Source organism: Anguilla rostrata, chromosome 4, assembly GCF_018555375.3.
Source record: "Anguilla rostrata isolate EN2019 chromosome 4, ASM1855537v3, whole genome shotgun sequence".
Classification (NCBI taxonomy): Eukaryota; Metazoa; Chordata; class Actinopteri; order Anguilliformes; family Anguillidae; genus Anguilla; species Anguilla rostrata.
Window position 1 is genome coordinate 52,036,422 of NC_057936.1, and position 14,858 is coordinate 52,051,279.

The window sequence follows — 14,858 nt, forward strand, 5'->3', positions numbered from 1 at the left end:
AGAGTGCATGGATGCATGTCCTGGAGCTGTACCTCCTAATGAGAAAATGTGTGACTTGGCTGTTTAAACAAAGGCTCCGCAGAAGACGGGACCATGTTGCTTGGATTACCATTGACAGCTTTGCTCTTTTGTCCTGCCACTCAATTATTATTTAATTGATGAACTAAGTAGCGAAGTTCTGGTGTGAACAAAAGGCCACATTTATTATAATGTGACTAGGAATTAGTTTCACAGGGGATTAGTCAGGACGTGTGTTTTAATGCAGTGAAGTGACTTTGCTGGAAATAATCAGTAGGGAGTGTTGCACCACCACCTATTGGTGAGTGGAGGTATTACAGCAGGATATGTTTGTGAAACGATAATAACAGGTACGCTCTGAACGCTAGAGTGACCGCAGTTGTCCTTTTTTTCTATTTTCACTGGCCACTTGGGATTAACACAGCAATCAAATAAACATGGATCTGTGGCTTCAATTTCACACAATCCTGAGCCCTCCTGTTTTTAGAAGTGATGCATTAACACACAGCAGTGGGGTAAGCTAAGCTATGTCAATAAGTAATCATCAGTGAACACAAGTGCCAATCAATACGTTCTTAAAACATCATTAATTATGGCCAGGCCCAATCTTATTAATGGAGATGTGCATGGTGCTTGAGTACATTACCCTGATTGGTAGCTGAAAGAGGTGTTTTCCCTTCAGAAGGCACCTTCCTTTTTAATTATGGGACAATGACAACCTCCCCATTCATGGAACTTCATACATAAAGAGAACACTGCAACTGTATTATTTCCTGTCTGATAATTCTCATTTAACACTTCTTTATAAATGTAGGACGTCAATGTTTGAGCAAAGTACAGATAATCTATTAGCTATTTTCACAATAATGGCCAATGACAAGTGAAGTACTAGCAAATGATCTTCAAAGCACTTGGAATTGGTGCTTCTGCATGATCTATATGACATGTTAGTGGTCTCCGTGAGCCTGTCTGTAATCTGGCATGCCAATAATTCCTTACTGAAATATGTGTATGGGGATAGAGAGGATTGTTTCACTGCCAGGTAGGTTAACTTGCCTTTTAGTCTGATGATGACAAGATGTCATGGCCACTTGATCTGGCTTTCAGCTGCACAGATGCATCACTTTGTGAAAGTCTCATTAAAGGTTTTTAATGCAACTACTGTATTTCATACACATTCTGAAAGGTGATAGAAAATGATTGTGGAGTAGAATAATAGTAATGGAGTGGAATAATATAGTTTTTAATTTCTTGAGTGATGCATTTTATTGCATCTATCTATGCCTATTCTTGGTGAACAAGTGATATTGTCATATTTGTTTGTCCAAGTTTGATATGCTTATGTATGACCATCTACAATAAAAATGGATGAAATGGAGCTTCTATGTAAATTAAGAGGGCGTTGCTGTAAAAGAGCATACGTGATCCATCAACCTACCATATATGAATAAAGGTTAATAATAAAAAGTAAAATTAAGTAGTATATTCTCGTTTTAAACAAGGGTTTATATCAGTCACCCTGTCACATAACTGTTGTTTGCTGAATGATCTTAATGCTGGCCACGCCCCTGTGTTTCAGCCCCGTGTGATGCCGACGCGTTCTTCTGCCACAGTAACATGTGCATCAACAACACTCTGGTGTGTAACGGGGTGCAAAACTGCGTCTATCCATGGGATGAGAACCACTGCAAAGGTGACCACGCTTTCTGCCTTAAGCTGGCCATTGGCATGCAGTAGGCCAGCTGGATGTATACATTTTCTTACTTCAGGTTTGGCTACAGAAAGGGTCACAGTATCAGCTAAATGGGACAGGTAGTGATTTGTGTAAATGGTGTCCGTAGGTAGTGACTTGTGTAGATGGTGCCCAGGTCAGGAAATGACATTTGTGTTAGCCCGTGCCACCTATTAAAGCCATGCCTGGTATTACTGTTGGAAATAAACATCAGGGGAACAGTGGCTGCGGGTACTGGAGGTCACAGCTGTCGCAGCTCACCTTAGTGTATGGATTTTATGGAGCTGGAGGTACGCAGAAAGATTCCCCATTCATATGGACTCGGGGCCGAAATAAATACATGAATGCAAAACCGGGCACTTGTATTTCAAGGCTCTGAAAGCCAGCACAAATGAAAAATGACTGCAATTTCCAAAAGTAGTTTGACTCATATGGGCTTATTTGTCACAGAGGAAAAAAAGCTTTCCCCTGCTACAACTGACTGAGCTGGAAATGTGCTGTAGTCAGCACTCTATCAGTGCCTTGCTTTTGTGCTTGTTTGTTAGCTTCTTTTTGGCACATTGGCCTCTGAATCATATGCACATCAATCCTCATTATGTATGTAATCATCATTACCCTGACTAGTTTTGAGTGTAAGCTGTGACTACATTTGAAAATAATGTGCTATTCTCAAAATTGTTCACCGACATGAAGCAGTAACTCCCTCCTTAAAGGGCATTTTTGTTTCCTGACCTGACTTTGCACTGGCTGTGACTTCCAAGTGTTATACTGTATGGGATGTCATTCATTGAATGGTTTTGTTTCTTGAAGCAGTGTTCATTTTTTACTATTATTTTTGTATCACACAGAGAAAAGGAAAGCAAACATTTTGGACAACCTCAACAACACCAATGGAACAATAATCGGGGTCACCTGTTGCATTGTGATTATCCTTCTCATTGTGTCCGTTATAGTTCAAATCAAACAGCCGCGCAAAAAGTACATAATCAGGAGAGAGGACTTTGACCCCACTATGTTCCAGGAGGTCTTCGAGCCCCCCCACTATGAACTGTGCACCCTGCGCAGCGCGGCCGCCTCTGCCGATCTGGCGGACCTGGCCGACGACTTCGAGAACTACCACAAACTGAGGCGGTCCTCCTCCCGGTGCATTCACGACCACCACTGTGGATCCCAGATCTCCAGCCTCAAGGGCAGCCGTAGCAACCTCAGCACGCGGGAAGCCGCCATCCTGACGGACATTCAGCCCCAGCCAGTCAGGCCCCTGATCCCGCCCACCAACCGGAGGAGCATCCTGGTGATGAAGCACAGCTACTCGCAGGACGCCGCCGATGGGTGCGACCTGGACGAGGACCTGGAAGAGGTGCCCACCACCAGTCACAGGCTCTCCCGCCATGAGAAAGCAGTGCAGCGGTCAGTATCCATTGATTTTTGATGAAGACTATCACATGGGGGACTTTCTTTTCCCAGACTTTCCATTTCTTCCTTTTTTCAGTTTTTTTTCTTCTTCTTCTTTCATTCTTTTTGAGATTTCTTCCTCCTTTTTTGCGTTGATCTTTCCCTCTTTCCCATTAAGACCTCTTTAATCATTCATTAAGAGGTTAATTAACATGATGAAAACCCAGTTACACCCAGCCAAAAAAGCTTAACATGTTGTTTGAGTTGTAGTTCCAGTCAGATTGCATGCTTAGTCCCACCAACCCAGCACCTACTGCAGTATTGATATTCCTTTGATTTTGGATAAAATATTGATTCATGATATGCAATTATATTCTATATGGTGCATGAAGACTGCTATGGATCTAAAGTCCACGGCCAACACAAACATTTTATTTTTAGTGAGGTTAAGCATTCATTTTAAAATGGACCTATAATTAAACATATTGATTTTACTCTCAACAAAAGGGCTTGTCTTGTCACTCAATATTAAAAGCACTTTTTGAAACGTAATATAGCACACACAACTTCTTAGGTCAAACTTAAAGAATTAATATATCGCACATTTATGAAAATATTTGTATGACAAACTGTGATTAATAAGAATGTCTTTCTATTCACTTTGGGCATGAACCAGGTTTTTATTAAAGCAAAAAAAGAAAAAAGATATTGTATTACTGCACCTTGGTTGCTTGTCATGTCTGAAAGATTAAATGTTTACAAGAACATACGCTAATTGCAGCGTTCTTTAAGATTCATAAAACATATCTTCTTATATACCTTTATGGAGCATGCACTTTGTGTGCTTGTGCATATATGTCTGATCTGTATACATACATTACATGTTTGTTTTGTACATTTGGTTCTCTTGCAATTCCAGAAAAAAATACTAAATAGTATTTTCTTCTACTTCTTGGCATGCAAGTGTTTCAGATTTCACTAATAATTTCACTAAAATCATAATCAAATGTACTGCATTTATGTAGCATATGTATGCATATATTCTTTTCTATGCAAACAAATTTTACGTGAAATGAAAGAGCCATAACATTTCAGGTTCTGCCTCATTGGGTCTCTAAGCAAACATGAATCTGAGTACAACACAACTAGGGTCTAAGAGGCAATCTCAAGGTAAGCAATCTCAAACAATGGAAATGTCTCCCTTTTTGTGTGGTCATCATTAACAGTGTAAGTCGACATCCAGCACAGTTGACCTTTTTATGTTTTCAAGTTGTTTTACTGATTGTTTTCTGATTTGGATTTTATTTTCCATTAAGGTATCTTCATTTTGTCTTGCAGCCATGTTTGTGATGTGTTTTCTCTTATTTTTGTCTTTGTTTTTGCTTGAGTATGTTTTTATTGTGAATGTTGCTGGTTTTAATAACTCATCGGCATGTATTTTAACAGTTGTTGTATGATTAATATTGAAAATGCATACCCTTTAACCTCTACATTTTTTCGGAATATTTGACCCTCAAAATCCTCCAGGTTACATCTACACTCTGTAGTATTTTGTTTTGTTATACATTTTGGTTTTGAAGTATTGACACAGTGCTCTGCTCTGTTTTATAATGGTTATTTTTCTCACTCTCAGAAATAAAGGTACAAATTCTGTACAAGTACAAAACTGTACCTCTAAAGGTACTAGTGACAAGCGATTGTACCTTTCTAGGTACTGAATGGTACTTTTTTGTTCTGGTTAAGGTACAGTTCTGTACCTTCAAGAGGTACTACCACAGTGACAAGCAATTTTAGAGGTACAGTTTTGTACTTGTACAGAATTTATACCCTTGCGTACCTTTATTTTGTGAGTGTTGTTAATTATTTTAAATTCAATTTGAAATCTACTTCTATTAAATATTCCTCTGAAAAGTAACTAGATTATCTTCATTCACTAGTGAATATGTATTTATTAAGTACAGGGAGCAGTTTAGATTTAAATACACAAGGATGCTGTGTTTTCATCTCTATTCATTTAATAATTATTATTTATCATTCACTATATTCTATTCAGTATTAAAAGATAATATGCGCATAATTGAACATAAGTAAGCATTGTTAGTTTTATATACTCTCATTGACATTCACAGAAAGAGTTGTTAATTTGTCATCCTTGGATTAATCAAAGAATTCCCATAACTTTTTACATGTGAAGTTTTCCTTGAGTTCAGTTTGTCCTCATGTGTCACGTACCTGTTTATGTCTGTTCTGTCACACTGTATGATGTATTATAATTTGTGATGTGTTTGCTTATGTTCTACATTGTGTTATGTGTGCATTGTTTCCATTATGTAGACTTCTTGAAAATAGTGCAATCCTGGATGAGTACGAACAAGCTGCAATGAAATATGAACAAATGGACCGGAGATATACACCAGCATGATGATATGCGGACACTTTTAGCGCACTATCTTAAAAATCCAATACATGTAAATATACTACAATAATAGAGCTGGATGGCAGTGAGGATTATGTTTTTTTTTTTCTTTTTTTAATAACTCTCAAAAGTCAGCAAAACTTGAATTCAGGTAGACTGTTCCATTGCTGTCATTTACACTCCAGTATATTTTGTAAGTTCAGCTGATTGAATTCAGAATGAATAATATATTGTTACTTCAAAGTTTGAACAGTTATATTGTTAGACAGTTTTTTTTTGTTTGTTAGTTTTTTTTTTTTTTGCTCAAAGAACATGAATTTCGACAAACAACAAGGATAAGATTTGTTTTCATCAATTGACATGTGTTAAAAGCATGGCCTACTACTTTGTGTTTTGTGCAACCAGGTACATAATTTGGTTTTGTGATTAATGCTTGTAATCTGAAAATTTATAAAGATATATGTAGCAACTGTATTAAATGATCACTTTCTATGACTAATTTCAAATCTATCCATTTTTTTTATTTAGAAGTTGAAAATTTTTCTATACAAATTTCATGAATAAGGAATAATAAGGGCATGCTTTTTATATTTTATCAGAACATAGTTTAAGAACTGCTCTATAAACGTGCGTTCTAAATAGTTTACACCAATTGAAAGTTACCTATAAAATCATGGCGACTACAATTTGACTGTCTTTTAAATTAATACTTAGGACAAATAGTAAAATGCATGCTAAGCTTAATAAGATTATAGACTCACAATAGACAAAACATTCTTAACCCATTTAATTTTAATGAAATATAACTTTTCTGCTTGAATTTTATTTTTTTATTTATTTTATTTTATTTATTTATTTTATTTATTTATTTATTTATTTTTCATCTAACAAAATTCCCATACATTTCACACTGGTTCCTGATAGTATGGAGTCCAGCAATAACTTTTTACACAAAATCATTTCCATTGGGGACAATAAAAAAAACTGACTCATTTAAACGCACCAATAGAATGCCTTTCCTTACAATGCCTTTCCTTCCTTCTCAGTTTATTATGAATTGTCAAAATAAATAAACCAAAATTTGCTTATTTTAATGTTTTCATCAAAACTGTTAAGTTTATTGAGTTTTCCTTGTTATGTGATTTTCCCCCCTAAGAAATTTTCTCTTCAAAATTATTTTATCTGAGAACACAAGCTAATAGTGGACATTACATTTGGCTATTTAGCAAACACCGATCTACAGCAACATACTGCACATTGAATACATTTCTACATACTGTAAAATCCATTTTGCTGAAGCTATTCAGATTATATTCCTTGCTATGTCCCGTAAGCTATGTTTCCAATTACCCAGAGTACTGCCTATCCATCCAGATAGTTTCACTGAGATTTGACAAGTTTTCTAAATATCTGCTGTAGCTCACCAGATATTAGTACAGCGGACCTCACCCGTTGTACTACCCTGTTACCAAAACATTATGCTACACTGCCATCCCAGACTAGAAGATATAGGAGGCTCACCACTGTTACTTCCTGCAGCACACAGCTATAGACTAGTGCAGCGTTTACCTGTTAACTACATTTGTACTGTACCCACATTCCGTCATTTCATATACAACACAGCATTGTCCTGTAAGTCACAGAAGGAAATGCATGCATATACAAGGTGCTTTGATAATACCCATAAGAGCAGAGAATGACAGCTGTTAACAGCCCACAAGGTTCTTGAATGACATGTGCACCCTGTATTTATTGTAAGTGTTGTGTCTCCCAGAATAAATATTGAATACATTTTCACTATATGTGCGGTATGCCCTTGCACAAAAATATCAGCAGATGCTAAATTAATTGAAAAACAATATTTTCAATTTGAGATAACGTGTTTATACAAACTTACTAACAAAACTATTAAGGGCTTGGATGAGCACAGTGTGATGCAGCCAAACTACTTAATAGGCGCAGTCAATTCTCAAGGAGAATACACTTATCACAAGATAAATGAACAATGAATGAGTCCTCATCTGATATAAATGTATCCATTTGTTGGGAAACTACCGCTAAGATTATAGCATCATTTAAACCTACTGTTCAGTCATTTTGCATTTACTGGAATGTCTGGAAAAGCCAATATATGCAGTATGAAATACATGTAAATAATTCTTGCCCCAAGATGTTTTGAGAATCCAAATCCCAGAGCACAGCAAATGCTCCAGACCTCTAATGATTCTGGAAAACACAGAAGAAACTAACTCTGGCTGAGCCTTGAAGGACGTTTTGGTAAATTGAACTGTGCCTATGTAGAATCCATTTATGACTTGTCGTTTTCCTTCAATTTACAGACAGAAGGCTAGCCAGTCCATTACTATATGCAAAGAAAGTTCTACAGCATCCTCACTGCTAAATAAATATAAATTGATATAGAATAGAATAGCTTTATTTTTTCTAGGGGAACTTAAGGATATGGAATTTCCTTCTCACAAAACTAGAAATCTTCTGAAGACCTTAACATTCACATATGAAACTGTCTATTTAATTACCAGATCTATTCAGTTCAGTTTGAAAATACATCAGAAATTATCTTTTGATAAGGTTTTTTCAACATTTAAGCTATTCTACTTTGGCCTTCAAATCAGGACCATTGTCTGTGGTTGATATTTTACACAAATGCACATAAATGTGTGTTGTTGGCCATGATGTGTTTATTATTCATATTTACATAAGTGTGTGTCACTTATTTTGATTTTCCATTACAAATTGTGAAGTCCTAAATTCTTGCTGTCTTTTTGTCTGTTTCCTGTGTTGCAGATATTTGTATAGAATTTTTTGTTCTTCATCATAGAGGTGCATCATTCTGACATCATTCAGCATACAGGATTATGTTAAGATTTCAGTTAATATCTTACAGAAAACATGTACCTAATATGATTTAGAACTTATTGCATTCTAATCGTTCAAACTAGTTAATTGATGCATGAATAAATTCAGACCTTTTAATGGAATGCTGTTCGTGTACAGACAATGTTGCGCTCTGCATTGATCACTTAAACGTGTGTACCTTAACATTTTGTAAACATTAAAAATTATAATAATGACAGACTGGATAAAGGCTTTAATTTATACTATGATGTCATGTTGAAGATTAGCCACATAATTTAGATATATTTTGGTCCTGCTTATCCAGTAGTGTCAGATTTATTTATTTATTTACATTTCTGCAGCATTTAAAGATTTACCCCACAAAGGAGTACTATTAGATTTTTCACCACAATAGTCACACTGACCAAGTTGATAAAATGAGTGCAAGATTTATTTAAATAAAGTTACGTCTTTTATATGAATTTGCTTCCTTTGCAAATATGCCTACTGTTTTCATTTTTAATGAATACATTTGTTTACAGGTGTCCTGTTCACACAAATTAAATAGAACCCATGTTTTTTTTCTTAATAGTGCAGAGATATTATTCATGTCATCTATGAATTACTATTCATTAGAACAAATGTGAACACAATCAACAATCATCAGAAGCCTCAAAATTATAGTGAAGGATGATGGACCTGGAGTGGACCTAATAGTGTTTTTATTTTTCTACAGGCAGATACATCAATCCTCTGCATCTTGCCAAGTATGACAACTTATGGAACTAACTCTAAACATCCTCATCAATCTTGAAAGAACTATTGCTCTAAGCGACTTTACCAATTCATTGTGATCAAACAAAAAAAAAAAAACATTTTTATTTGAGAAAGTGTTGAGTCTTTTTATTTTTATTTTTACTTTTTTTCAAGATGTAAGACAGCTACCCGTGGTCTTCAGATGGCAAAACAAATTACAACCCCTGAAAAATATGAATGAATCACTTACTTGGAATAAGTTGCCTAAAAATATGTAACTTGCATTCATTTGTTTTCATGTGAGAAATCAAAACTTTCATACAATGAAACAAAATGTTTATTTACTCTAATTTTAACCTGAAAACATGCTTTGAATCCTTTCAAAAATAATTTTGATTGTTCTGATATAATTTCTTCATAGTAGTGACACAGATTGTTTTCCACAAGAGATGAAAGCCACTGGGACAGCAAAAGATTAAATCAGAACGTTCTGAGGTATGCCTTCATACCTTAGGTATCACTGTCAGGGGCTTTGTCAGAAATGTTGTATATGTGACAACCAACCATACAATCTAGGCCTGCCAGAGAACTTTCATAATTCATATTGTCATTCATTCTGAATAGACTGCAATCTTGTGACGGCTCATTCCAATAGAAAATCAAATGTTAGTTTGGCAAATGCTGGTCAGTCCTTCCATGAACTATTGACAAAGAGATGATGCAAAGGCAGCACTATCAAAAATAATGCTTGGCTATGCACATCAAAATTGGAATGGTCTGCCCAAAGTTGGAAATGTTTCTGTGGGTCAGTAGTGCCCAATTTGTTCTGAAAGGGTGATTTTACACGTGTTTTCCAAAGGTAAAATGACCTGGATAGAAACCTGTCTACTGTATTATTGGTAATTAATTTGATAACAAATTAAAGTTATTCTGGACACAACATGTTTTGAATAAATAAAAATAAAATAAAAAGATAAACACTTCAAATTATTTTATATTAGTATGATGGCCTTGACAGTAACTAATATTAAGCTTGATAGGCATTGGCCTGAATAATATATTAACATGATGAATATAATTTGTGTGCACCTATAATTTATCTGACTATTCCATTTTGAAACGCAAATATTATATCGTTATGAAATCTAAATGTCTGCAGTATACTTGTTTTGCCCCAAGGAGGACTAAAGCTGCTACCCACGGGTGATGACTCTCCAATCAAGATGCTCCTGCACCATGGTGACACAAGTTTACTCTTTTATATGAATGACTCCTTTAAAATTGTACTGTCTAATGTATTTTAGAGCATCAGAATTGTGTTGTAACTTGAGGACCAAATTACCTAACAGACAAGTTGAAGTTTGAGGAAAAATATTTTTTTATAAACTGCAAGCTTTAATAAAAATGTATATCAAGCAATTATGCCAGATAAGAAGTAGAGGTACTGCATGTCATGGCTAGTTGTTAGAATGTGATTTGGGAAAAATTATAATATCCAGTGGCAAAACATTTGAATATTACTTTTATATTCAAATATTGAAAAGATTAATCATATTTATGTGATCCCTAGTCATGTTATGGCCACTGTAGCAAAACTGTCACCAGCGTTGCCAGATTTTAAAAAGGTGATCTTGCCCAAAGCCATTTTTCCCCTGCACAATAACAAAAAAAAAGTAGCCCAATGGCAACAGACTGTCACCCAAGATCAAGTTTTTATTTACAATGTTTTGTTTTGTTTAGCTGCCAAATCAAATGTAAGTATATCACACACACACTTAATAATGTAATGTAACGTGGCTCCTTTGACTCTCTTTTGCTATCTTCTTTCTTTTTGAATTTCTTTTTGTAGTAGTGTTATATGTGTATGTGTAAGCTGTGTAGTGGTATTTTAATATGGCTTCTGTTCAGTCTTGGTGATATTGCACTTCTGTATTCCTGGGACTAACACTGATGTTCTCCACTTAAATCACTCTGGATGAGCATCTGCCAAGTGAATCAAATGTAGCTTTGTTTAATTTTGTTCAAGGGAACGCATTAACTGCCTCATGAAATTTTCGTTAAATGCAGCAGATTCTAATTCACAATTTAAACAACATATTATTTATTTTTATTTTTTGGTTGCCCATGCAGGTATCGTAAAACAGACAAGTCTAGAGGCTAGTAAGCAGAGGAGATTCCGGCGGGTTTTGATCGGAGGAGCCGTAAGTTCACGCAATGGACTGTGGAGACTAGAGTTGCTCGACTCTTCCAATTTCTGTGAATTTACCAGGTTGTTTTGCTGAAGAAACTCTAACTCCCATAACCCCATACTCTTAAATTGGTCGTCGCCGTGACGGGAAACGCAGGACATCTCGCGATTTGTGTACAGTTAAGGAAGACGGAAAATACAATATACATTGCAGTTTCACAATTTTATCTTGTTTGTCGTGGCAGTTGGCTAGTTAGCATTATTCTTGTGGTAGAAAGTATTATCATGTGTTCGCTTGTGTTTAAATTAGCTCAGAAGGCGAAATCAACACTGTACGTTTTACAAATATTCAGGCATGCTCATTTCAACCCCGTCCGCCTGCAAAATAACGTATGCACAGCGGTTGCTACAGCTCGCTCGCACCACATGCTAGAGCATTCAGATTTTGTTAGAGTACACAACGCGAAACGAAGTATAACAGTCGATGTCAGGTTAAGAAATGTAAGAAATAACAGTGGGAAAGAAAGGGGCCAAGTATCCGTGTCGAGAAGCCCGAGTGACGTGACAGGACTTTCTGCTGCTCAGAAAGGTAAGACAATTTAGCCAAGACAGTTTAGCGTTTGCTAGTTGTGTTGATCTTAAGTAAATTAGTGCTATTTTAATCTCTGTACATGCTCTCTCTGGTATTCGCTTCCTGTTCGCTTTTACTAATTAAACGCTGCCTTCTCGGACGACGCTATGCCATGGATAGGTTCTGCTAACGCTGGCTTCATTGCTGTCTTCAGACAGTTGAGTTGAATACTCCGTTGACTGTTAGGTAAATAGCCTGTTAAAATGATGAGATGTGGAAATTGTGTCGGGAAATTGATTGATTGTCATACGTTATAAAGCACGATTTATGTGAAACGTGCATGTTTTTTTTGTTTTTGTATTTTTTGGGATATTCCATCAGTCTACCTAAAGTATGTTCTGTTATTTTCTGATTCTTGTCCCTGTCTTTCTAACATTACAGTTAAGCAAGCAGGCACAGATTTCACCTATTTAATCGTTGTGCTCGTCGGGCTTGGAGTAACAGGTGACTTCACTCTGTTTTCATTGTGTACTTATACTCACATGTCCATGAGCTGGGTTGAGTTCATTGCAATCATTCATTCATTCGTGTCTTGCAGTACATTCATGTGAGTTCCTCTTCTCTGTGGTGAGGGATCTGCAGTGTTCTGTGTTTACCAACATTTAGCATATTTCTTCATCTTTTATGGTAGCTTGATCATCACACTGCTGATAATATATAACAACCACTTGATTAAATAATATAATAATAGTGTCGTGTGTATTTAGTGAGCTTCACAAGACAAAATGTATCGCAATGTGCATGACCTGTGCTTAAACATCCAATTTATTTTACTCCAGTTAATTGGTGTAATTTTCCTACAGGAGGCTTGCTGTATATTCTCTTCAAAGAGTTGCTGTCATCTTCAAGTCCAAATAAAATCTATGGGAAAGCTTTGGATAAATGTAGAACACACCCAGAGGTGAGCTAAGAGTCCTGTAAAGCTGTAGTGCATGCCATTATGTGTGTGTGTGTGCGTGCGTGCATATGTATGTTTGCGCGCGTGCGGGCCAGTGGGTGGGTTTCAAATCCCTGCATTCGAAAAGGCCTGCTTGGTCTTAATCACTGATTAATATAGATGTCGATAAAGACCGAAATGCTGAAAACGAGTTCAAGTTTATTATCTTACAATAAATTATACAGGTACAATGTAAAATAGCCACTGCCCTTTCATCCAAAACTTCAGGTCATTGGCGCTTTTGGGGAGCCAATCAAGGGCTATGGTGAGACTTCTCGTCGTGGAAGAAGGCAACAGATCAGGTGGGACACATGTCAGGATGTGAAAGACACCAAACCTGTACATACTCATCTGATCCTCACTGTAGTCTCTTGTCTTCAGCCATATAGAGTTCTTGAGGGATGGTGTTAAGCATATGAGGCTTAAGTTTTACATTGAGGGCGCAGAACCTCGGCTGCAAGGGACTGTACACACAGAAGTGAGAGAGGTAAGAGTAGGCTGTATTTTTCTCTTTTAAATAATTTCAGTACCCATTTAATTAAAACTGGTTTGATTTCTATAACAGTACAAATTCAAGGTGCTACCTCAAAAAGGTAGCATAAAAAGATCAGAGTGGGGCAACTTAAATTGAATAAAACGTTTCTGTACTAAAGGGTATTACAGCCTTGACTTTCAGTTCACATATACGGCAAAATTGGCTTACTCGTACAATATGTCTGCAAAATACAAAATATGGATTATGTACACATTTACGATAGTCAAATGTGTGTGATTTTGTTTTTCTTTGAACAGAACCCTGAAACAGGAAAGTATGAATTCCGCTACGTGTTTGTGGACATGGATACGTACCCAAGAAGAACCATTGTCGTTGAAGATAACAGATAATATTTGTGAGAGTGGGGCTTCCAATGAAGCAGATTTTTCAAATGGATTAGACACGTTTTAGTTCTTGGTCTTTTTACTGAATAACTCTCCTTGTGAAGGGCAGGAAGAGTGGTTCTGGATGTATTTGTATGGACCCCTCGGACAGTTTCTTCTGAAGCCATTGCTGGTAATGGAAGAATAATGTAATGGCATGGATTGGAAGTCAGGCTGCATTAAAGTGAGCATTAAAGAGACTGGAGCATGTGTGGATTATTAATTTTATGGACCTGATAGAAATGTGTGTATAAACAGGGTGAAAACAACAAGTTGCTGAAACAACAGCTTTAATGATTGTTAACAAGACAAATTGTGCCAACAAAGCTTGGCACTGTTAGTAATGATTTGCTTCATAAACAATGGAATTGCTCTGGGAAAAAATGTATTTGATGTTCTCTTTGATGTCTGTGACGCCTATTGAATTGTAATGACTCTCTGATGGTTGAAGTTATCTTGATGAAAGGCTACATTGGGTAATGAAGTGCTATTTAGTAATGTTGTAAACCTTTGAACACTGAATAAATGCATGAAGCAGGCTTTTTTCCAAGGAACAAGAAAATGATCTCCCTGTGTTTATACCTTTTTGTTTTGATTTGGTTGGAGAGTTATACAAGACATTGCCCCTGGCACCATTAAATAATTCCTTTACCCAGCAGTACTATTCGCAGGTACCAGTAAAACAGATGAATTGTTCATGGATTTTTAGGTGGAGCTAATTTCAACCCCTGTTCCTGGTTAGCCTTTTGAGTTTTAAAATCATCATTATCTAATGTTGCCAGATAGCAATATGCTGTGCAATGTAGAAGAAATTTCTTTTTTAATATTATTTTGAATAACAATTGTTAATATTGTGTGTAATGCACAAGTATTTTTTTTTTTTTGATTCATTAATTATCTGTATTCGTATCAAACTGTTTCAGAATGCAAAGAACTGCAGTTTTGACATAACCTTACTATCCATGTGGTCAATTTAATAAAACTATTAAGGTTTATAATGCAGTATAAATT

The 14,858-nt window shown here is 36.1% G+C and overlaps 2 protein-coding genes across 4 annotated transcripts in view; both read left to right on the plus strand.

The window, feature by feature from the left end:
* neto1l (neuropilin (NRP) and tolloid (TLL)-like 1, like) overlaps positions 1-10,103 on the plus strand; it is a 68,578-nt gene extending 58,475 nt beyond the window's left edge. The window contains exons 8-11 of one of the 3 annotated variants that reach the window (XM_064333137.1): positions 1,598-1,711; positions 2,599-3,160; positions 4,241-4,315; positions 9,154-10,103. In XM_064333137.1, the coding sequence (XP_064189207.1) occupies positions 1,598-1,711; positions 2,599-3,160; positions 4,241-4,301 (737 nt within the window). In that variant the 3' untranslated portion in view covers positions 4,302-4,315; positions 9,154-10,103. Of the gene's footprint in view, positions 1-1,597; positions 1,712-2,598; positions 3,161-4,240; positions 5,457-5,479; positions 8,656-9,153 lie in introns of those variants that run through there. The other 2 variants (XM_064333138.1, XM_064333136.1) reach the window with 2 other exon arrangements.
* A 1,395-nt stretch (positions 10,104-11,498) lies between these two features.
* Positions 11,499-14,409, plus strand: timm21 (translocase of inner mitochondrial membrane 21). Its single transcript, XM_064333139.1, has 6 exons — positions 11,499-11,950; positions 12,374-12,436; positions 12,796-12,893; positions 13,158-13,231; positions 13,311-13,416; positions 13,722-14,409. The coding sequence occupies exons 1-6, from the start codon at positions 11,647-11,649 to the stop codon at positions 13,812-13,814; spliced, it is 738 nt and encodes a 245-aa protein (XP_064189209.1). The 5' UTR covers positions 11,499-11,646; the 3' UTR covers positions 13,815-14,409.
* Positions 14,410-14,858: the final 449 nt, after the last annotated feature.